General features: G+C 35.0%; 2 protein-coding genes across 2 annotated transcripts in view; both read right to left on the reverse strand.

Annotated features, from left to right (window-relative positions):
- Positions 1-1,056: 1,056 nt before the first annotated feature.
- On the reverse strand, positions 1,057-10,336 carry LOC131848881 (uncharacterized). The gene is made up of 3 exons (XM_059198835.1): positions 10,216-10,336; positions 8,760-8,885; positions 1,057-2,008 (listed from the first exon to the last, which is right to left on the reverse strand). The coding sequence occupies exons 1-3, from the start codon at positions 10,255-10,257 to the stop codon at positions 1,853-1,855; spliced, it is 324 nt and encodes a 107-aa protein (XP_059054818.1). The 5' UTR covers positions 10,258-10,336; the 3' UTR covers positions 1,057-1,852.
- Positions 10,337-13,711: 3,375 nt separating this feature from the next.
- Positions 13,712-25,026, reverse strand: part of LOC131848840 (protein strawberry notch) — a 39,512-nt gene continuing 28,197 nt past the window's right edge. Inside the window, exons 18-28 of the mRNA XM_059198785.1 lie at positions 24,581-24,741; positions 23,487-23,677; positions 22,189-22,265; positions 21,427-21,615; positions 20,730-20,902; positions 20,234-20,345; positions 18,850-18,992; positions 18,304-18,494; positions 17,411-17,585; positions 16,961-17,108; positions 13,712-14,848 (exon numbers count right to left, since the gene is read on the reverse strand). Coding sequence (XP_059054768.1) covers positions 14,742-14,848; positions 16,961-17,108; positions 17,411-17,585; positions 18,304-18,494; positions 18,850-18,992; positions 20,234-20,345; positions 20,730-20,902; positions 21,427-21,615; positions 22,189-22,265; positions 23,487-23,677; positions 24,581-24,741 — 1,667 coding nt within the window. The 3' untranslated portion in view covers positions 13,712-14,741. The remainder of the gene's footprint in view (positions 14,849-16,960; positions 17,109-17,410; positions 17,586-18,303; positions 18,495-18,849; positions 18,993-20,233; positions 20,346-20,729; positions 20,903-21,426; positions 21,616-22,188; positions 22,266-23,486; positions 23,678-24,580; positions 24,742-25,026) is intronic.

A 25,026-nucleotide genomic window follows, 5' to 3' on the forward strand; every position in this document is an offset into this window, starting at 1 on the left:
CTTACTGTAAACTTCACTATTGAATTCAACGATTGGGATAATGTTTATCTCACCATTCATTATACATACACATCCGTTATTGCTATAGTATTCAGCAACATTACACTTCTCTAGAACTTACATTGTACAAATATTTATGGGATTACAAAATTTAAATAATATTATTTCTATAAGTTCGTACATCGTTCTAAAACCGACTTCAATAATACATTATTTCATAATGAGCACTGGCTGAAAAGATTCCACTCTGCATATATGATGTGACTCCATTATAACCTGATATAACATCCTTAAGATAATCATTTAGTTTACAATAGTTTTATTATTACAAATTTTAATAAAACAATAAAGACAAACATAATTTCGTGAATTTAAATTTTGGTAAAGTCGAAGTTTCAGTCACTCCTTTTCATGCCCTCCTCTTTATTAAATTTCCAAATTTCTCATCTCATACTATTAAAATACTTTTTATATTGTTAACCGAGACTTATCATGAATCATTTTATGGTAAATGGAGAATGAACTCTGATGAATTTTATTAAAAGAAATTATAAATATTAAAAAATATTAAAAAAAAAATGTTTATAAAATAAAAATATTTTTTTATATTTTATAAACATTTTTTTTTGACAGAATCTTTTGTAACAATCTAGTCAATATCGTTGTCGGATTAGCCTCATTTTCTAATTATCATTATTTTTTCTCAAGAAACCTTCAATACCTCTCACTCATCAGGTACATCAGTTTATCGTACACAGCTCAGGTAAATACCCTGATTTATTGCAGCGGTTCAATAAATAAGAGTATTTACCTGACCACAGCTGGTGCAACCTATTCGAAATGTCGAAAGGTAAATACTTTTATTTACCATAAAATTATTCGTGTTAAGACAATAACCATATAAATTAGGTTTATTACCTGTGTGTTGTTTACACACCAGGTCACATGTTGAGCGGAGCGCGTTTATTCTTAAAAAGTCGACCTTGACCGATGGGAATTTTTTTGAGTGGTAAACAATGGACGCCCGACGGTCGACCTTCTATAAAATATTGGTCTCGATCGATCAAACCTTTCCGAGGTATCTTTACAAAGAGTGCAAATCTCATCTCTAAGATCACTTCGCTCCGCTCTATGTCTATTAAACACGACAGTTTAAAAACAACTTGAAATATTAACAAATTATATATATCTCACTCAAACATTGAGGTACAATAGAATTTCTCTAACCTTGTGTTATATTAGCTAATTAAATATTAGAAATTAGATGTATTAATTTCTATACATTGGCACATTATGTTCGTAGTTTCTTTATATTATTAGGTACACGTTCCGTCTACGGGTTGGGGCACTATGTTGAGCTATTTTTAAATATATACTAAGACCTCTATTCATAAAAAACAAATGTACCATAAAGGTTAACTATTAAAATGTTTTGTCCTTTTCTCCCATTATTTTGTTCGTTTTATAGACAGTGACAAAACACACTAACAATTGAAATTAATTTCCCACGCTGAATAATAAAATAATAAGTAATTAAGTCAGAATCAGGAGGAAATCTACTTTAAAACTAAAGCTTTAGAGTTGATTTCCAAAAATATTTTTTCTGAGTTATAACATTTTGTAATTAAGTACGCATCTTGTAATTTTTTTTTTATGAATGGAGGATAACATTTCTCATACTTACATTATCTTCCCATGCCATTTCGACCAACGCTGTTATATCAAAACAATTTCAATCTGGTAAATACAAACTCATGACGTTTAATTTGAGCTTTCCAAAGGCAAATTGTTTCAAAAGCATGAGCTGCCATGACCAGGATTTCAGGCAGGCATGGGAAGTGGTTGAGGATGTTCAACGGGGCGGGGACGCTGCCGCTAGTCTCTGCCTCAGACGCGCGAACTTGCCGTGAACGAGACGTAACTGCGCGCGGAGCCTCGAGGAGAGCTCCCTCTGCAGTGCTTGCACCTCAACCAGCTCGCGGCGTAACTGTTGGTAGTCCGAACGTACCTGGAGAAACCGGTTATTGATGCAAACAGGTTATGATATGTAAATTAAGAAGAACATGAGATGATTTGAAATAATGACGGAGCATTTCTAAGATTGAAAATTTCTTGAACAAAAACATTGATGCTAAAAATGTTTTATAAATACACAGCTATCTTTACATATTACATAAAACTGTTTTGTCATTTTGCTTTCGATGCAATTTCTTAATTAGGAAAAAGTAACAAAATATTATAATGAAAAAGATTATTAAGTAGGTAAATAAATACCTATATTGGTAAATAAAGATAGATTATTCATAAAGTAAATTCTAAACCTTTATTGGTAGTGGTAAATAAAGGTCTTTACATCTCTCGATGTTTCGACTAGGTTGTACTAGCAGTGGTTAATTTAAATAGGCAGAGAGGTAAATTTATTTACCATATAATTACATATATATTAAATATTTGTAATGTGGACTAAAAGCGAAAATTAAAAAAGAACTAGTTCAAATAGGTTTTAGCTATATTATGTTTAAAATCTATGTTCTTTCAAACTATAAATATGTTAATACAGGTCTCATTGCGAGGCGAGACGGTCTTACAAAGCCTAGACAAAACATCCGGATTTCCGGATGTAATAAATCAATTTAAAGTTACTTAATTCCTATTATATGGTTATAATAATGTTAGATATTAGGTTTTATGAATTAGCTTGCATTTCTTGCAGTCACAATACAGCAATGCATAAGAAATTAACATACCTGAGAAATGCTCCGTGTAAAAACAAAAACCTACATACACTAACTCGACATTAGCACACCTTATGGACTACTGTTATTAAAATTAATAACTTGAAACTGTGACATCTACTTGTGTGAATTTTACTGTATTTTACTACAACTACTAATGTTTTGAAGATGGCGTCCTTTGATATCGACTTTAGCGTTCGCTGCAACACAAAGTACTGACATATTTGGAAGAAAAACTTTAAAAAAATCAAGGAGTAATTTTTAAAAATCCCTAAATATATCACTGGATCTTAAGTAATTAAATATTTTAATGTAATCCCTGGTGTTGATGCCGGGGCAAAGGGGCTCGCCCCGAAGATCCAGCCTGAGCTCTCTAAAGAGGGTGCGTTTGAACCTAATCAGTATACAAAGTACGACATACATCAGGGGCGGAACTACCTAAGGGCTTTTTGGGCTGCAGCTCAGGACCCCGGGGATACAAAGGGCCAGTCCCCCACTGCAACGATATTTAGAATATAAAAATATCTAGAATATTAAAAAACCTATCATAAGGTTGGCAACCCTGAGATCAATCAGCACATGCAAGGGCACGTCTATCGAAAGGAACGAAATTTCTAGTCGCCTGTTTTTGGTCAATGTATTTTTTAGTTGAGTAATATAATTAGGTAGGCCCTTAAGTAGATTTAGCCTAGAGGCCTACAAATTCACAATCCGCCCCTGACATACATGTAAGCTGTCGACTAAAATGTTTATTTATTTTACTCGACTGAAGGTTTGTGTAATGTCCGAAGCGCTAAACATGTGTCAATATTTTTTATTTCTCAAATATTAGGAGAGGAGCGGACGGTTACAAAAACAAATTGTTATGACTATTCAAAAGTGCTTAAATTAAGTTTATTTGAATAAATGATTTTCTATTCTATTCTATTCTATTCTAATGGCGAGTAATCTAACATTAACACTCGTATTTATAAACGAGTAATTACTTGTTGCTTGATCACTTCTTAATGAAGTAATTACTTGAACATAGAATTCTTACCAAAGATATTATGTTTTATAGAGAGAAATTCACATTACTTACTTAAGCAAATGTATAAAAATTTGCTTAAGTAAGTAAGACACGTAATGCTTGGTTCTCTCTGGCAACACTAAACTTTGGCGTTTTGTTACATAAATAGCCGAACGCGAAGTTTGTATTTAATTTATAGTCTTACTAGACATATCCATACCTATGTATATTTATACAAAATCCATAACTACAACAAAACTTTTCATACAACTCGCAATTTCAATAAAAACATATAATTTTTAAAACCTTTTTGATTTACCCTTACTGAATTTGATTGCACGGATTATGTGACTTTATTCTCAGCATAACAAAATCCTTTCAAATACGTTTGAAATTTTTTTAGTTATTACTCTGTAATATTTACCTTTTAAGAGGTTGGACTAAATTGCGATAATTTTGGATTTTTGTTGTATTTGATGATGATACAAGTCCGTTCTGTTTGCGAACTGCTCGTATAACGCCTTGTCAACATGTGTATGCATAATGCAAATGAGAAGAAATGGACTAGATTTCTATATTGAGATCCATTAAAATCAATGGACATGTCGTATTAATAAACAGTACAACATTAAAATACTTTGTCCTTCAGCATGCTAATGTCGAGAATAATTTGTGCACAATGTGATATGATCATACCATATCTGAAGTATCATATGAATATTAATAAATATGTCTAAAGAGAGGAATATAAGAGAAACTTAAATAAAAGCTTGTATGTTAAAAAATACATAAATATGTTACAAAACGATAGCCATCTATGACTGTCCACTAATCGCCGGGAATCACACCGTAGGACGTTGTACAAAGCCTTTTCATATTACTATTATTCTTATCCTTTTATGGTATTTTTTTATTTACTCTATGCAAATGTTGGACAATAAAGCTTTTACGTCAAGTACATTAAAAATTGTTATTTTTATTTCTAATTATTTAGTTTTTTTTCGGACTACTCTAATACTGTCGGCCGAGGCTAGCTTTTACAGCTTCACCGAACTATAGGGAACGAGTGCAGATGGCACTTCAAACTCGCAGAAGGATATAAGGAGTGGCTGAAGGCCCCGCTAGGGGTTCGAACTCCGGCTTAGGCCGTCGTAATTTCCCCCGTTTGAATTGCACGGGGATCGATCGGAGGGGACATTATTTAGTGCGCAATAACAAAAAAACTGTTTATTAATGTTACTGGATTGGAAAACAAGTATGGCATGGAAAACTGTCGACCCACCTGATGGTATGTGTGAAACGCAATATAGGTACATATGGTGAACTGCGTCAGCGTTCACGTACACATGTGACGTACTTGGTACTCGTGATGTGTTAACAATGTGGTGTGAAAGACTTAGAGCCTGTAACCTTTTATTTATGTGATGGGAAAGAAGCTAACGCCCCATCTGATGGTATGGTGGAACCGCCACCCGCATGCCAGAACATCATCATTGACATCAACTCGTGAAGTGATGATATAGTTCATGATACACGGTGCATTCCTTCAACCATGACACATCTTACAAATCAAGCTACTTGTCGCTAGAAATTAGTGAGCATGTAGCAGATGGCTTTGTACAGTCTACCGCGGTCATACATTATTTTTATGAATACTTTGTTTGCAATTAGTATGATGAACGTCATACTCGGCGACTAGTCGACAGTGTGTGGCCATTGGCGCTCTCGCAACGCATATACTGAAGCTTTACTGATGAAGCGACACCGGCCCGGTTCAGAGGGGTTTATAAGGCTTAAATTTGTAGCACATTTAAGCCTTGGATTTTAGCTAATATCAATAAGCATGACAGTTACAGCTGGTAATTTTTCATTTTTCACTATCCCATATTAATCTTTTATATTAATTAAATAAAAAAAAATATAATATACACCTTTACGGCTGCAAATATAGATATCAAGGTATCATCTGATATGCCCCAATACGTAATAAATTTGAATCTAAAGTGGCAGAGGTCGAGCTTTACTACCGTCCTTGGATCAATTTGGTTGGCTATCGGTTTTATATTTGGTGTCGGTCAGAATTCGAACCTAGCCTTTTAGGAACTATGTCGAAATAGTAAACCACTGAAAGACTAAGCTTATAAACCATTACATAGTATAAAAAAAAGTCGGTGTCGCTGTCTGTCCGTCCCTATGTATGCTTAAATCTTTACAACTACGCAACAGATTTTGAAGCGGTTTTGTTTAATAGATAGAGTGATTCAAGAGGAAGGTTTATATATATAATACATGTACGTGCGAAGCCGGGGCGAGTAGCTAGTAATCTTATAATACGCGAAGTACATGTTTTTCTATTTCGAACTATTCAAATGCTGTCATAAAACCTGGAACTTTGCTAATCACTCTCAATTATCAATAAGTTTTTTTTTATTAATGGTTTGAGAGTTGCATATGTATACTAAGTTATACGGTTCGCAATCGCTACAGTGAAATAGTCCTTAATCGTAATACTGTATGTTTCAATTTGTTTTAAATGAGATTTATTACAAACTGTTCCATAGAAAGATAAACAGTAGGAATAAAATATATTATGTCTTTATTTTGTTGAGTTAGATGTTATTTTATGAATGTCCATTCCTTTAAATAATGCATTAATATTATTTTTTGTTTAATTACACTACCATCACACATATTAATAGCAGCGGAATTAAACAAAATTATATCAATGCATATATAACTAAGAATTGAAGCTTAGTGTAAAACAGAAATTAATAATAAATAATTTCTAATTAATTCTAATATTGTTGAAATAAACAAAATAAATATTTTTAATAGAACTTTGAAAAAAGCAATGTTTTATATACAAGTAAACGAGAAATCACCAGCTGTAAGCAACATGACCATGGGTACACTAGTATGTTTCTGACCTTTTTTTCAACACAATTACGCAAGGGGCTGAAAAATAAACATTAATAATTTTTATAGGTCCTCAAACTTATATAGGTGATATTATTATTAATTTTACACATATTTTTTGCTATGTTAATGCCTTGTACTTTTTAATAGCGTTATTAGAATAAATAAGCGTAAGCAATATTGATCTATTAATAATAATACAATTAAAACTTATGGTCTAAGATACGGAATAAGAAATACATAACTACATCTGTTATTTTATGTTAGTATATTATTAACGTAATATATAATATGTAAATTTATAAATCGTAAATGGGTAGCTTGCTTAAGCAAGCAATCCAAAGCATATAGTGGTAAATAATATACACTTTACTTAATTGTGTTAACTATCTTCCAGGATTGGAAAGCATTAAAAAGCATAAGTCTAATAGGTAGATATTGTCTAGCTTTCTTTAAGTGCATATAATATACTGTAGATTCTATGTACACACTTGTCATAATTGTCGTGAACTTTACAAAATACAATAACCTTAAATATCCTTTACACAGGATATTTTATCACGATTGTATTACGACAATATGGTACTACATCGTATATCTGAACGGGGAGGGACGTGTAGTAGGTGCGCTATGCAACGCGATGTAATTTAATCTACTTGTATTATTACTGTAGGTGTGTGTGCATAGCACACCTACAATACTTTTAATTGTTTTTATATTTAAACATAACGTGACTAGTGAAAAGTGAGGTATAGATATGTTTGCCAAGACCTCAGATATTAAGTATTACACGCAAGTAAAGTGTATCAGAGAAATGTCGAAATATATATACCCCACAGTATATATTTTATGACCGTATCTTCGACTATTATTTTTATAATGCTAAATAAGAGAATTAAACAATCAGATGCATTGTTCTGTTGTTATTATTGTAATTAACATAACACATACCGATTGTATCTGGCGCAAAGGATTTCCTTTAAGCCAGGTACTTTACGGGACAATCTTAGCAATTAACTTTTATGTTTTTTTTTATTGTATATTTACCATGTAATTAATTATATCTACTAATAAATATTTAATTGAAAATAATATCTAAACATAACACATTCATCTGTGTTTTTTATTGTTATGTGTACCAAATAAACTTATTTACATTCTTTCTTTTCTATTTAGGTAAGCAATTGATTATAATAACCTACTAGTGCTTCTTCAATTTATTATCACATTTTTACATCACCATAAAATTGTAAGTAGAAATTATCAAATTTATTATTGCTATTATAAATCAAACTCAAATTTGAGGTTTTGTAAGGCTTACTTACTTACTACCTGATACTGGAATATAACTTTCTGTTGACATTGTCACCGTGCTATGAAATCTTGAAAAAAAAATTGTCTTTAATTTATTATTTAAATTTAATTTATATTCAAAATGAAGTACAAAGTCAATGATTGCATATAAAAAGTTGCAACACTTAATTATATGGCACAAACTAGATGTCTTTTGAAACTGCGTCGTTCTTGCCACAGCTTGACATATTCCTAAGCACTCAGATGTTACACCCCTTATCCTGTAATTTCACTACATTAACTCACTCTTCAGCCAAAATAGAGCTTATGATGCAAACTGCTTGATTGTTGAAATAAGGGAGACTAAATTACTCAAGCAAATGACTTCTTCCAAAGTCTACCTCAAGAACTTTTTTTCTATTTTACTTAATCATGAAATCAGTCTTCCAGACTATTAGCAGATTTGATTACATCAAACCTCAAGAATAAAATTTTGACATATATTTCAGCGCAGCTCATCGAGGTTGCTTGTGACCTGAGAGATGGTAGCTACTTTGCTCACAGGCTAAGCATGGCCATTCAAAGAGGCAACGCTGCCAGTATTTTGGGTACGCTGCCTCAATGTGTTGCATTGGATTACAATGATTGTTTTTTGTAATTGTTTGTATTAATGTATTATGTATGTTAATAGAAGAATAAAATAATTTCATGGTATGGTGACAATCCAATTTTTTTTTAATTATTATTTATTTTAGTAACATTATTTGTCCAGCAGAGTGTAAGAACAATAGAAAGTGTGGTATCACCTCTGAGACCGATTTGAGCAGGTTGATGACACACATGTCCTGTGTGCTTATGGGCTCCACTAGTTCCCCCTCCACACCATCCATTTTCCACTCCATCATGTCCAGTTGTTCATCTGTTTGCTTCACCTGTTTATGGATCATATTGATTATTTAATGAGTTAATATTTACATAGTAGAAAACAAAGTAGCTTTGGCTGTCTGTTTGCTTAGATCTTTTGAACTATGCAACAGATTTTAATGCAGTTTTTAGAAATAGATTTTTAGTAATGATTCAAGAGGATGGTTTATATGTATAAAACATGTCCTGGGTAGCTAGTTTAGTTATAATATTATGAACTAGCAGTTCAGTGCAATTAACCTTAATTTTGACAGTTGTGGGTTTGATGCTCAAACAATACAAATATTGGCATTAATAAGTATGATTATTTGTATTGGTCTTGGTGTTTATTGTATATATTATGAATATATGTGCAAAAAATATATTTAGGAATGTCTAGTACCCATAAGGCAAAGCTCTGGCTCTCTGCTCTGGTTTGAATACAAAATATTTTGGTGTAAATCACTCTTTATCACTTAGAGGTATACATTTTTTTTATATTCTACTTTCAGCCCTATTGAATGTACACTTTCAGTCCTATTGAATATACATACAACATTTCATAAGAGTTGATCAAACCATTTCAGAGGAGGTTCGTTACAAACACTGGACAGGAGAATTTTAGATATATGTAATATCTAAAATTCTCCTGTAATATAATTTTATATTTATAATTTTATATTTTTTTATATATAATTTTATATTATTATGAGGCATAATGTTGTTTGTACATGTTTTTTGTAATATTTACTTCACTTATTACTTACTTACACTATACTTTTATACATATTTCATAGACTTAGGTGTTATTTTCCAGAATTTACTTCATTAATTAAGTTTACAATATCATTAGAATTAAACAATGTAATATTAATTATTGTTTTTTTACAATTCGGCAACTAGTTCGATCGAGAGATTTTGGTATGTATTTTCATTGGATTATGTTCGAAAGTAAGGTATATTACTTTATACAAAGTATATAATTAATATATTAATTGTTTATATTTAATTTGATCACATAAACAATTTATATCCGGCAATTCAACTTCATACAGACATCAGTGTAATATAATTGAAAGGTTTTATTAACTTCTAATATATTAGTATGTACGCCCATTTTCAAGGAAATACTGTTGGATCTTATACTAATAATTTCTTTGATAGTTTTATAAAATGCTTCGAATGACATTTATCAAGGGTTGAATGGCAGGGTCAGGGCCTGATACATTTACTATTCAAACTCTATATAGCTGTAGGTATTAAAATAGTTTATTATTTATGGTAGCGGCGCGGCGTACTGACCCAATTTCCAGATTCACTATTTAACTATATTGTCTCCATAATAAGTAATACACATACCGTCTCCTCTAAATCCTCTAATGTGATCTCTTTATCAGTCATCTTTTGTATTCACTAATGATTTTGTGTTATAAAATATAATATAAATGTTTACACTGAAGGAATTATAGCCTCTGACATTTCCTTCCTTCCTGAAATAAATTACAAATGTTTCATTCATAATTCATGAATGTCAGGTGTCAACCGTTGTCAGATGCAATTGTCAATGTCAAATGCGTTTTGATTCTTCGTGTTTTTGTATACTTACCATAAAGAATTGTTTAGGTTTAAAGATTCTGTCCTCTTCATCCTAATGTACTGTTAAATAAATTTACTTTTATAATAATATTAATAACTTTTTAATATGAACCATTTGAGAGACAAATAAAGGATACTCTGCGGCTTTTTAAGAATAATAACTAAACTGAACAACTAAGAAGTTTTATTAATAATAAAACGCTGATTTAGCGCCAAAAATTTGAAAATTCACATTATTTTAGTTGCGTTATACATGGTAATTTATTTTAATTTCCCAAGTGATTTCTTATTTACATCATTACATAATTATGAACTAGGGCAGTTGAACACATTGATGCTGATGAAGCTATTACCTATATGAATGATTATCTGATCATTGCTTTTGCAAAACAGCTATAATAATAACTGTTGCGGGGTAATAACACGATGTTGTCGGTTTAGACGATGTACATTACACATGATAATAACCTGACAAATTGTACATAAAAATATTGATCTTAATATATAAATAGGAAAATGTAAGATGGGGTGACACAGTTTAGACACGGCAGTGCTTAGTAGACAATATTGAATTTGTCTAACTAGCCATTATTATATTGTTGTATATAGGTAACTGTATCCCATAATAACTGAGTATTATAAGACGTTTCGTGGTCATATAGTTATTTAATTCGCACAAGATATCTAGTTAATATTTTCCAAATAATATAAATTCTGTTTGTTATTATTAAAAAAAAAAACTAATTATATAATTCAGTTTAATCAATTCCCTTTCATTCTAATTCCATTAAATTCCAACGGGAGCGAAATAACGACAAACCCAGGTTTAAACTTTTCTGAACGAACTATCCGTCAGGCAAGGGTCGTACTATATTATTGTATCATTCACGAAACAAATAAAACTATCCTTATTTTATAATTATATACATTTATTTTCTGTCTTTATACACTAAAATTAAAGACATTGAGACAAGAACAACATGAGACGCGTGTGATGGGCATTAGCATCCCATAACACTATACCTGCATTTAGTATGAACATTTCAACAGTATTAATTTGGACTATCGCATAACATTTACAGAGATTTTATACTTTGTATATTCTACATAAACTTGTTTTATATTATAATTAAAATTAGAAAAACTATTTTTTTTTCAGTAAAATAAGGTGTCAATTTAAGGACTAACGCCTAACATAATCAGTTGTGACAATTCTGGTGCGTTCACAAAATTCAAGCCATCGCACTATATTCTAATTAATCATAAAAACATAGTTATCCTTTTCTTTCGCGTTATTTTTTTTCATTCGAAAGAAAGAAACATAACAACATTCTTTACAATAATAAGCTTTGGTTTTTATCAATAAGAAAGTTAATGAAAAATATAGTTTATATTACGACATTTCAATATTAGTCTATCTACACAAATGTAGATAAAGGGCGTGACTTGAAATAGTTTATTTTTATGTAATGCTCGCAACAGAATTGGCACGACCGGCTGTACCAATCTAAAATACCAGGAATCATATATTTTTTAAGATGTTTGATACACTGTCATAGTAAAGACGCAAAAAATATATATAAATATAAAATTCTTTATACAACGTCGTAATAACGACCCAAAGTGTAATCATAACAGATTTGTATTATGTACCAATTCCGCCTTTTACTGTTGCTAACAGTACTTCATTATACCTTCTAACACCACTTAAGCAATCCTTTCAGATGTTTTTGGTATTTTGATATCCTTAGATTAAAAATATGGAGTTTTCCTAAAAACTATAATTTAATAGGCTAGGAACTCGTGTGGCTTGTGGATGATAAGCTACGTGTTACGTCTTAATTCGCAGTATTGGAGGTGGTTAGTATTTGGATAAATATATACATATATGCGTACATAACATTATATAGTAGTATATATGTATGTTCGTGTAGACGTGCCTTGCGCAAGCATTACGTGCTAGTAAAGTCGACTCCAAACATACGGTAAGAGTTAGTCATGTATTGAAATATTTTCTACTATGCTAATAAATTTATTGTGAAGTATACACACAATATAAATTTATACATATAAATAAAATTGGAGTGTCTGTTTGTAATATTGAAATAACAGTTTTTAACATGCATATGAATATGAATACGGTACATTCACCAAAATAACATTTTTACAATTTTTGACTGTCTGTCTCTGAAATGGCTGGACCGATTTTGACGGGACTTTTTTGGCGGGTAGCTGATGTAATAAGGAGTAACTTAGGCTACTTTTATTTTAGAAAAATAAAGTTGAATTCCCCGCGGATGAAGTCGCGAGTACAGCTAGTAGTTATTATAAATGTCTGTATATTATTATGCAGTACATTCACTCTTAATATTAAGGATTCTTAAATATTTTTAAATTATTGAACATGAAATGGTGCATCCGTCTGACTAGTGGTATATGCTAGCAGGCCACAAGTGAAGGACTGAGTCGTCGTCATGTCGTCGTTTTTACAAGCGTCGTTTTACACTGAAGTGATAATTTGCCTATAAATAATTATTTGTAAACATTACAGTAACCAGCGAATAACCTACCATTTCGATACCACGTGACCTTCGCAGAAACAATTTTACATACATAACTCTCTACGCTTCTCTCTTCTTATTTAAAACTCATTAAAGTTGTTCGCCGCGAACTGAACTGTAAATAAATCAACCGTAGATAGTGTAGGCAAACGATCACCAGTTTCTATTGTCGTTAATTCATTTTTATAGGCGACGGTAGTTAATGTCTTATGACATGTCATGAAGATAAAATCAGCCAGGTTGCTAGCAACCTATGAATTAATACAAATGTATTATGGTGTGTGGACTTTATAATACAAAAACTTGACGTTCATAAGCGGCTAAAATGTCCTACATGACTAAATAAATTTTTATTTCATTTGTTTACTGAAGGTGTGGTATGCTATGAAGAATAAAAATCTGCCACGTTGATAACAACCTATGAATGAATACAACTATGTTATCGTGTATGGGCTTCATAATACAAAAACCTGACGTTCATAAGCGGCTAAAATGTCCTACATGAATATTTTTTAATATTTTGATTTGTTTAATTATATACGTATATAGGTTTCAAGAATGTAGGTGTGATATATGCTACGAGTACAGAAAATCTGCCACGTTCCTAGCAACCTATAAATTAATACAACTATAATTGAATATGGACTTCGATATGGCTAGCATTTTAAATTCCTTAAAGAAATTATTATATATAGTTATTGAAATGCACCCTTTAATCGTAATTATACTTATAAGGGTGCTTAATAAACTACATTAACTAAAATATAAGATTTTGTAATAACATACTTTAAAGCTTCACTATTAGAGTCGTTTTCCTTTAAATTTGCAATTTTGGAGTTATTGCATTTGACATAGTGCGATATATGTATAAAAAATCAAATATTGACTATAAAGGAATGATTCCATTTAGTGTTTTAGATTGGTACTGTGGTACATACGCCACAATCGAGCCCGCAGCCCGCGATTCTATTGCACTTTTCTCTAACGCGTATATCATACAATACATCGCTTAATCGTTACATATGCCATATTACTAAGTTATAAATTATGTCATACAGATATACAGTTGGAATCAAGTTAATTATAATAATTAAAAAAAAAACAATTCTTGTATAATTTGATATTAAATAACTAGATATTTGTACAAAAATTAAAATTCGATTCGTATACAACGTGCCCGAAGCCGAATACCTACGAGCCTTTGCCATTGAAACAAATTAAAAAATAAAAACTGTCACAATTTTATATACTACCGAGTGTGAAGGTAATTAAAAAAACAACTTATGCACATATGCATAAAGCTCACATTGAGTACACTTAAATCAATATACACGTCACACAACCGACGTCGCATCTGAACACGTCGACGGTCGCGGTCCAGCTAGAGAAATAAAAAGACCATAGACAAATTCAATTCATTTTAATTTTCTACTTCCTTTTCTTGCTGGACCTCGTCCATTTTACATTTCTACGTGTTTTTATTTCTCTACATGAGATGATTGGTAATATCACAACAGTCGTAGACGTCCAACAGCCAGCTATAGAAAAATCAGTCGTACCGCGTCGCTTCGCCCGTAATTGACTACGCACGAGCCGCCGTTCTAAGGCCATTCCTCGCCTCCTCGCCTCCCCGGGGCCCGCAGGTCCCGGCCACACGCAAATAAAGAGATAGAGGAACTGTGAGTGGGGTCCGCGCTAATCTAGACTTAATAGTTACGAATGTAGCGCTCATTTCGGCGCGTCCGCCTGGTCGAAGTTCTGCTCGTTGACGGACACTGCGTCGGACGACAGCGCCTCCTTCAGTGGTTCTACGCAATTCTTTGGAATCATTGTACCTGCGGATGTAATGACAATTTATTATTAAAGAATCTGTTTATAGTCTGTAATATATAATATAATAAGTGATTGAATGATTAAGGAAAAAGAAAATACAATCAATAATTCTTTCTTAACAACCGCCTTGTCAGTCACAGATGACTGACACGGTGTACCTAGTTTAACTTTCCATTCAGACACATAAATATCCTCATAATTTTCTACAAAAATGCATGAAAGTAAATTAAATAATCATATCACTATATAATTTATTAAATATATATATTTATTTTTTTGATATTATATGAAACAACTTGTTGGCAGAGAATGTGTTAAAAGATTCGATTAATGGTTACTGTAGCTGATAAAAGCCTAAAAATCGACGAATTTGGCCGTCACAAAAAAAAATGACAATTTAATTTCTGACTTATGAAGAAAAGACCGATATCCAACCAAGATATATAGATAGATAGATGGGAATGAAAATAAAGGTAAGTAATTATAATATGCCAATCATTATATCTCATCATACGAAAATGTTATATACACTTTATGCTTAAAACTAATATGTGGACACTAAACAGTAATTGGATTCACAATCCAATTATTTTTGAGCATAGCTATGCCCAATGTTTTAAGGACTTGATCAATCTGTCTTTGAAACAACCTTAGTTGTAATTTATGCATGTATTTAGACTGTTGCAACCTATGACCAACAATAACGAAAGCATAAAGTTAAATACATTAAAAAATGCAACTAACATATTCCCTGAAGTTTATATTTGTCACAAAAATAGCTTTATACAGAGCTAAGAGTATCGATCTCGATTGGTCACGCTAGCGTATTCCGTTAGCGCAGGCGTGTCTATGTGTATACTTCATTATTACCACACAGACAAATTTGATATATAAAGTAAAATAAGTTTTTAAATATTAGTTTATATGTATCTATCTAAATATATACAACTCAAAGGTGACTGACGTAGTGATCTATCAACGCACAGCCCAAACCACTGGACGGATCGGGCTAAAATTTGGCATGCAGGTAGATGTTATGACGTAGGCATCCGCTAAGAAAGGATTTTAATTCTACCCCCAAGGGGATAAAATAGGGGTTGAAAGTTTGTATGAAACTTTGTCAATTTTAAACCGATCGGGCTGAGACTTTGCATGCATAAAGCTACTATGACGTAGGCATCCCCTAAGAAAGGATTTTGATAAATTCCACGCCCAAGGGGATAAAAAAACGCGAGCAAAGCCGCGGGCAAATGCTAGTGTTAGTATATAACGTATTTATAATATGGGTCTATGGGCCTAGTAGCCTGAAATAAATTATCATATATTGAATGCTATTCATTTTTGTAAACGGTGTTTTTAGGAACTAGCTACCCACCACGGCTTCGCACGGATGTACATGTTTATACATATAAACTTTCCTCTTGAATCACTCTATCTATTAAAAAAACAGCTTCAAAATACGTTGCGTAGTTTTAAAGGTTTAAGCATACTCAGTTTTATATTTAGCATTTATACAGCGACTTTGTTTTATACTATGTAATGATTCTTGATGTTGCGGGTGAAGGATACGATGTTGTTGGTTGAGACGATGTATATTACAGATGATAATGGACTGACAATATGTACATAAAATATTGATCTTATATACTAGATGACAATAGGAAAATGTAAGGTGGGGTGACACAGTTTAGACACGGCAGTGTTTAGTAGACAATATTGAATTTGTCTTACTAGGCATTATTAAACGCAATTATTATTTTGTTGTATCCAGGTAACTGTGTCCCAGTAACTGTGTGTGTGTGTGTGTACTTAATAACTGACTTATTTCCTACAGATGTATGAGTATATGTCGTTAATTAAATAGAAATATGTCATTTTTCAAAATTAGAAGCTAGAATCGCCTCCTTTTATATAAGTCAATTAAATTAACCACGCCGTCTTAATCATTATCTAAATACTTTTAAAACGATATACAATACTTCTGTGTAAATTTTTGTTTAAACTTTAAAAAAAAAACTTTAATAGGATGTGTTGTAAGAAATGTACATTTTGAATAGTGTAACTTTTGTATTTAACCGAGTATGTGTAAGTATAATATGAGCGCGCGTACTCACCGACGATCTTGAGGCCGAGGTCGGTCTTGATGCGCACGACCTGCATCTTGTTGAGCGCGCTGCGAGCCGCCAGCACGGCCTCCACGCGCGCCCACACGGCCAGCACCGAGCCCGACAGCACGTGGTACGTGCGCCGCCGCAGGCCCACCTGCACCACACCACGCATCACGCATCGTCATCATCACCGTCACCATCCGTCATAACCTCCAACTCTATTTCATCGTTAATGAACTGTCACGGAAGTAAAGCGGTGGGCTGAACCGCTGTCGGGGCGAAGCCCCTAGTCCCGGCATCAACTCCGGGCCCGGCCCCATGATAGCTGGTTTGTAAGCCTCTTAGTGCGGGAACTAACTTACTATGCTTGGGACAATTTTTTATGTTTTTTTTTGTTACAGTGTCATTTTTTTAGTGCTGACATGGAGGAGGCCACTAGCCCGTAGGGGCGCGTACCTCGCAGTCGTTGGCCCCCCGGCAGGCCCCGCGCCAGTAGGCGTGGCTGCAGACCCGCACTGAGGCCGAGTACTGCGCGCGCCACCACGACTCTGCTTCGCCGCTCTCCACCTTCTTGTACTTCTTCTCAATCTCCGCCAGCGACTCCAGCCGCAGCTGCAGCCCCGTGTTCGGCCTGATAACACCACCACAATAAGTTAAATTATTATCATAGCAGTGACTATACACGACGATGCTAAAATGGACTTGGTTTGATTAACTTTGTAGCACACATAATTTGCTCAATATAATTGCGAACCAACTGTTAGTGCAATGCGAGCGTTTCGCTTATATTTATAACCTCGGTGCGAGAAAATGTCTACAAATACGATTAAGATAATGTTTTTATTACTACCTACACTGACCCACTGTAACTTCAAATGACAGTAGAAAAAAAATATTAATACAAAAAACTTGACGTTCATAAGCGGCTAAAAACATCCTACATTAATATTTTTTTTATTTTTAATACAGTTGTATGCTAAATGTGAACAATTTTAATGACATTTGGGAAGGTAAAGTAAAACACATTAAATAGAAGATTATTGAACACGATATACCTGTCCCAAATGTTGAGTATCCAGATACCTAAGATTTAGAAGAAGTAATATAATTTCTGTACTCCATGCTTGTATCCTTAATGTTGTCGTCCGTTTCCGGTGCTCAAATAAAGAAATTACAATTATAGTGGTCCGCCTTTATTATTTTACTAAAAATCCGTGTCCATCCTCATACCCAAGATTTAGTATCTTGGGTATGAGGATGGCCACTTGGATTTTAACGCCAAAAGTTGTCGCATTACTACACAGCTCAACTCCTTACATACTAAGTATATTAAGCAAGTATTCGGAAACCTGTACAGCTGGAACATTTGCTCCTTCTTGGAGAGTTTGTCCTTCTTGTGCGCGGCGAGGTGCGAGTGCGCAGCGAGGCACAGTACGGCGGTGTACTTGTTGTTGCGCGCGGCTTGCGACAAGTAGAACCCGTCTCGCGCGTTGGCGCCGCCCGAACACTTCTCCAGCGCTTCCATCCACTCCATGCCGCGCTGGAACACACACTTGCAGTTAAAAGTACGCTGTGAATACTATTCACGGTATAATTTTGGTTGATAAAAAATAAGAGGCAAGAAAATTTGTATAAACTGCACTAAATAAATATTTTTAGTCATCCTACCAAAAAGACGGTTGTTATATAACTTTGACTTGCTATCTTAATACCACAGATACACACGTCTATGGATATACACATTTCGTACAGGGGCTACGGGGTCTGTGTTTAGGGCTGACGTGATCGAAATAATTCTTAGGTGTTTACTTTCCTTTTCGATTCACGCTTTTACATAAAATTTCTTTCTTCTATTCTCGATCTTTTTCGTGCCCAGTGTAAGTTAGAACACATACCTCGGAATGCACTGTGTGTAGTTCTACCGGTGCGCGTCCGGTAGCATGCCGCCGTAGGAATCGAACGCAGCGCACGCGCCGCACGCATTCACCAGCACTGCCGAGATCCAGGATACCGAGGTCGAATCGACCACTCCGCTTCGCTGCATCACAAACACGCAAATTTTAACAAAACACAACCAAAAATAGTAGCACAACTCCATTGATCTGTAGGTAGTCGCTTGCGGAGACAATGCCGCAGCTGAGGGACCCCGAGGCCCCTACATATAAGGCGTATTCCTTCGGAGGGTGGAGAAGACCGTGAATATTTTTGTTTGCCTTTTATGGCACTGAGACTATTATTTATTTGTACTTTACAGATCTAAATTACCAATAAGCTATAGGTAATTACCATATGAATAGTAAATAATATTATATCATTGATCTCCCTAAAAGAATACATAAACGAACCGTTATGAGTGATAAAAATATAAATTCGAATAGTTACATAATGTATATGTACCAGTCCAGAAACCAATATCTACAAACCGAGTAGATATTACATTGTGGCGTTAAATTTATTGTTTATGTTTATTTTAATTGTTTTGTTTGTTGTCTTTGTTATGTAAGATTTGTTCCTCGACATATAAGCTATTATGTTAAAATATCCTCTAAGTAATAGTGTAATTATTACACTATCTTATATATATACACTGTAAATTGGTTATAATTGGACTTGTCATAAGTGTCTGCTTTGGACCTATGTGAATAAATATATTTTGAATTGAATTGAATTAAACTCGTATATAAAAATCAAAGCGACATATATTCTACATACTTTGTAATACTTTATTGTACAATGACATTATATATAAACGGACATAATTCACTTAAAAAATAAATGCGTACAATGGCGGACTTATCCCAAGAGACATTTCTTCGACATACTATTACTTATTTCCCATACCTAAAATAATCACATGAGTGCACAGTTCATATTAAGATTAATTATAAAAAGAATTACTTTTCTACTTTGTTCCTTAGTTAAATTGTTGTAGATCTTGCTATACTACCTCGGTTTCGGCTCGATATATATCTCTTATTAAGACTAATTAAAAAAAGAATTACTTTTCTACTTTGTTCCTTAGTTAAATTGTTGTAGATCTTGCTATACTACCTCGATTTCGGCTCGATATATATCTCTTATTAAGATTAATTAAAAAAAGAATTACTTTTCTACTTTGTTCCTTAGTTAAATTGTTGTAGATCTTGCTATACTACCTCGGTTTCGGCTCGATATATATCTCTTTTACGAGTAAGCTTGTATATAAATATATAAAAATACAAGATATGCTGCAAACAGTGGAGAGGACCCAAGTTATACATAGTTATAATTATTACTCACCTTGCTCCATAACAGCGGTGAGTGTGTCTGTGAAATATTTGAAAAGCCTATTTTGTAGATCCACTGGCATGCCCAGTATTCTGTTCAGGAATTTTGACATATTATTGTAATCCTGTGGACAAAATTCAAACATTAATGATATGTACTATCTTTTGTTTGACATTTCAATTTCTACAATATAACCAAATTTCTAATAAAATTTTTAAATTATAGCTTCAGCATTAATCATCAATAGCTGGCGATAGAACGGTGAAAATTTCGGTTTATCTGTATTATTTAATACCATATTCTTAAAAATGAAAAAATCGTCCTTAAGAAAAATAAATATAATCTCGCTCGTAATGAAAAAGCTAATGTTTAAACATGAATCAGCCTATCATAGAGAAAATTATGTGACATCATGATTTCCTTTAGTCTTAGTCAGTGTCTTCGTGCGTATTGACAGTTTGTTAATATTGAAGGAGGTGAGTAGCGGGCCAGGTGTGACCAGCGGTACCTTGTCGAGGGAGAGCACGCCCGGGGCCGCCTCGGAGTTGACGATGAGCCCGACGCCGACGAGGGCGCTGGCGACGTCCTGGAAGAAGTCCCCGGCGTAGTCGCGCGGCGCCGCCACCAGCGGAGACTCGTACTTCATGATCGCCTTCATCACCGCCTCCAGCGCCGTGCGACCTGACCGCGCACACCGTACATTTTTAACTTCATGCCGTTTACTACATGCTACTCATTCATTTGTAGAATATTTTTCTGAATCTATACTAATTGTAGCGAAATCCTTGATAAGTTTTTAAATTATTTTTTAATTTTATAATCATATTTTTTTGACATACTCTTTTTGTTTTTTTCTATTATATATCGCTCTCATATTAGGCGCAATTTTTTTATCTACGTATTTTTTCTCATAAAACCCTCGATACCTCTCACTCATCAGACATTAGATACTTTCGCTTCACAAATCTTATGAATGCGAAAAAGCGTACCTGTGTTTATTACCTTTTCATGGATATAGTCCGTCTTAAATAAATTTGACGTGTACCTCAAGAATGAACACGCGACTATGACATCTAGCTTTGACCTACGACGTTGTCTGCCTTTTTATTAAGATAAAAGATATCCTGAATAATTGTAGTAGTAATAATACTTTACCATCTAGTGAGGCGACACCCCTGAATGTGAGTAAATATGTCGGTACTGACCGTACTTGTTGTCGATGTTGAACTGGGAGAGGTCCCTGGTCTCTGTGGCGCGGCGGTCTCCGTGTGTGAGGGCCCCGAGTGATTCCAACCGCTTGGCGACGGTGGAGGCGAAGCGCCGCTCCCCGGCCAAGTCCGAGATCAGGAACATATACTCCGGGGCGTTCACCTGGTTCGACCGGTGCGTGCGACCTGCCACACACACATCACAAATTCAAAATATCTTTATTCATGTAGGTCTATTACAGATTCTTATGATATGTCAAATCTACCGTCAATCCGGAATTCGAGATGAGGAGATCTGACGCGAAACTCAGATCGTATTCTTTTCAAATAAATGTTGTACATGTTTATAATTATACAGTCATTAAAATTCGTATTTGGGAGAATAGAGTGACATTTAAGCTCGGCTTCAGCCCATCGACAAACAATGTTATATGCCATCGGCTCGAAAGACAAAAAAACGCATATTTAAAATGTGCATATGTAAATGTGGATATTTCTCTCTTGCCTACATTTACTAAGCAATTGGCTACGACCAACCTACAAACCAATTTATATGCCACCGGCTCGAAGGACCAAAAACACAAATTGTAAATATGACAGCACAAATTCATTTGAGTCAAAATATGAATTCAAGTATAATCAGTCGTAGTGTGATTAGAATGGACCAATTCCAACAAGCAGAACTCGTTCATGAGTATGGCGGACGTGCCAGTTATCACTGCGCTCAACCATATTTTTTTTATATAAAATATAACTCACCGAACTGCTGTATAGCTCTGTCAGCCGACCACGGCAGCTCCAACGTAATGTGCACTCGTCGCCTTTGGTTTCTAGCTCTGGAAACAAACTAAATACTTAATAATATTATATCTACTAACAGATAATTATTCCTAATAATAAAAATCAAGTAATTCCTCGCATTGTCAGCGGCCTGGCTGATCTAGCGGTTAGTACATCGTCTTACTTCCAATCGTCGCAGGCACGATTCCTCGCACGGTATAAATATTTATTATATTATATTAGGACGGTAGGGAAAAAGTAAAATTATAATGTAAAAATTTGACGTTCATGAGCGGCTAAAATGTCCTACATGAATAAATGATTTTTGAATTTGAATTTGAATTTGTTTTATTTGTATTGATTTGGGTGTTTCCTATTTATTATGTTATATAGTACACATAACAGAACCTCTGTTTAGCTTGGGACTAGAGATGGCGCTGTGAGAATTGTTATTCAGTATAAAGATTCCATAGAGAAGAACTGGCAAGAAACACTTTTTAAAACATGATGTACTATGTCTAATATTAAATGAAAATCCCGTGCTTGAAATGCATTTGTCATGTAAGTAATTGTTTAGTGAGTAATGGGTTTAGGTCAATATGATTTTACTGATGTTTTAAATTTATTTAAAGGCAATTCCAGTATATCCTTTGGTATCTTATTGTAAATTTTTATACCCATTCCCATAGGATTAATCATATCCAGTGCCTTATTCTAACTATCGACTTAGAAACAGCAAGTTTTCTTTAAAGAATTATTATTGACTAGCCGACCCGCGCAATTTCATCTGCGTTTCAATTTCCCAACTTTTGCAATATTTTTCATTGCAGAGTCGCTGCTATTGTAGAGTAGTGTTATATAACTTAAAGCCTTCCTCGACAAATGGACTACCCAACACAAAAAGTATTTTTCTATTAGAACCAGTAGTTTCTGAAATGAGCTCGTTCAAACAAACTTTATAATATTAGCACATTATGACCAACTAGTTGAGGATATTTTTTCTATCTCACTTTACGTTCTTTGCGACATATATTTGATAAATTATTATTATTCCCTTATATCACTTAAAATTACTTATTTTAAACGGGTACTAATACCTTACCCGCTTTTAAACGGCAATGTGCGGAACGAGTTCTAGTACCTGCCCCGCTTATAAGTGGCAATCCTCGGAACGGCTACAAATACTTGCCCCACTTGTAATGTGTTAGTATAGATTATTGTTATATTATTCACGAAATGTATTATTTGGATAAACATATAAAGCGTTCCTTACGAACCTTCTATCGCTCTGAAGTGATATACCGCTGGAGGCCGCCTCAGATATGATGGCCACGTCCTTCTCTCCATCCATAAACCGCTGCTTCTCTGTGAGGTTGAGGGTCTCGAGGGGTACATCCGCTTCAGACCGGCTTTCGTACAGTATCTGACCATCCTCTGTCTGCACCACACGGCCCTTGCGACCAGTCATCTGTAAAAAGGTTTAGAATTTATCTATAGTCCATGTTTTTATTAAATGAATTCATGAATTCATGAGCTACATTTAGTATCATATAATATTAACCAAAATAAACAGCAATGTTTGTACTCCGAAAAGTAACAAGACTATTGTTATTGTACTGACGGCCTCGGTGGTCTAGCGGTATAGCAACTACCTTACTTCCAATGGTCGCGGGTTCGATTCCTCGCATTATACCGTTATGAGCCTTCATCAACTATAATTTTCTTTTTGGTTTTGTTTATCCTTCAACGGAATGGCAGAAGGAAGGAAGAACTGACCATTCAGTCATTCTACTATACAATACATTATTCCAGTCAATCAACACTTCATATGTTTATACAGGCTGGTGTCGGGGGGCAGGCGCCGGCCAGCAGCTGCGCCTTATACAGGGTGGTACCTCAGCGACGTTGTCGGTGCCGCCGAGCTCGTCCACGAGCTGGTCGAGCGTGTTGGGCGGCAGGCGGCGGCCGAGCCGCTCGATGGCGGCCAGCAGCTGCGCCTTATACAGGGTGGTACCTCAGCGACGTTGTCGGTGCCGCCGAGCTCGTCCACGAGCTGGTCGAGCGTGTTGGGCGGCAGGCGGCGGCCGAGCCGCTCGATGGCGGCCAGCAGCTGCGCCTTATACAGGGTGGTACCTCAGCGACGTTGTCGGTGCCGCCGAGCTCGTCCACGAGCTGGTCGAGCGTGTTGGGCGGCAGGCGGCGGCCGAGCCGCTCGATGGCGGCCAGCAGCTGCGCCTTATACAGGGTGGTACCTCAGCGACGTTGTCGGTGCCGCCGAGCTCGTCCACGAGCTGGTCGAGCGTGTTGGGCGGCAGGCGGCGGCCGAGCCGCTCGATGGCGGCCAGCAGCTGCGCCTTATACAGGGTGGTACCTCAGCGACGTTGTCGGTGCCGCCGAGCTCGTCCACGAGCTGGTCGAGCGTGTTGGGCGGCAGGCGGCGGCCGAGCCGCTCGATGGCGGCCAGCAGCTGTTCCTTCATGCTGCACGCTCGCTCGATGGCCGACCGCGGTGGAGGCTGGCTGCGCGCCGCTCCTGCACGATTACATCCACCTTCATGAAGACTACTGGCCGAAGGGACCTGTACTGACTACTGATAGTGGCGCTATCGTGGCAGATTGCCATAGTCCTTAAGGTACATATATGGGCCAATATTGTTATATATACAGTATAAATAAATAAAGTAAATAATACAGTCCAACCATAATATAACGACGCATATGACCGACTATATCCTCGATTTAACAAAGTCCCCGTAATCCTCTTGAATTGCTTGAGTATATAAATATGTACCTACTATACATACAATATATAATTTCT

This window comes from Achroia grisella, unplaced genomic scaffold (assembly GCF_030625045.1).
Source record: "Achroia grisella isolate CSIRO2021 unplaced genomic scaffold, CSIRO_AGI_Agris_v1 utg598, whole genome shotgun sequence".
Taxonomy (NCBI): Eukaryota; Metazoa; Arthropoda; class Insecta; order Lepidoptera; family Pyralidae; genus Achroia; species Achroia grisella.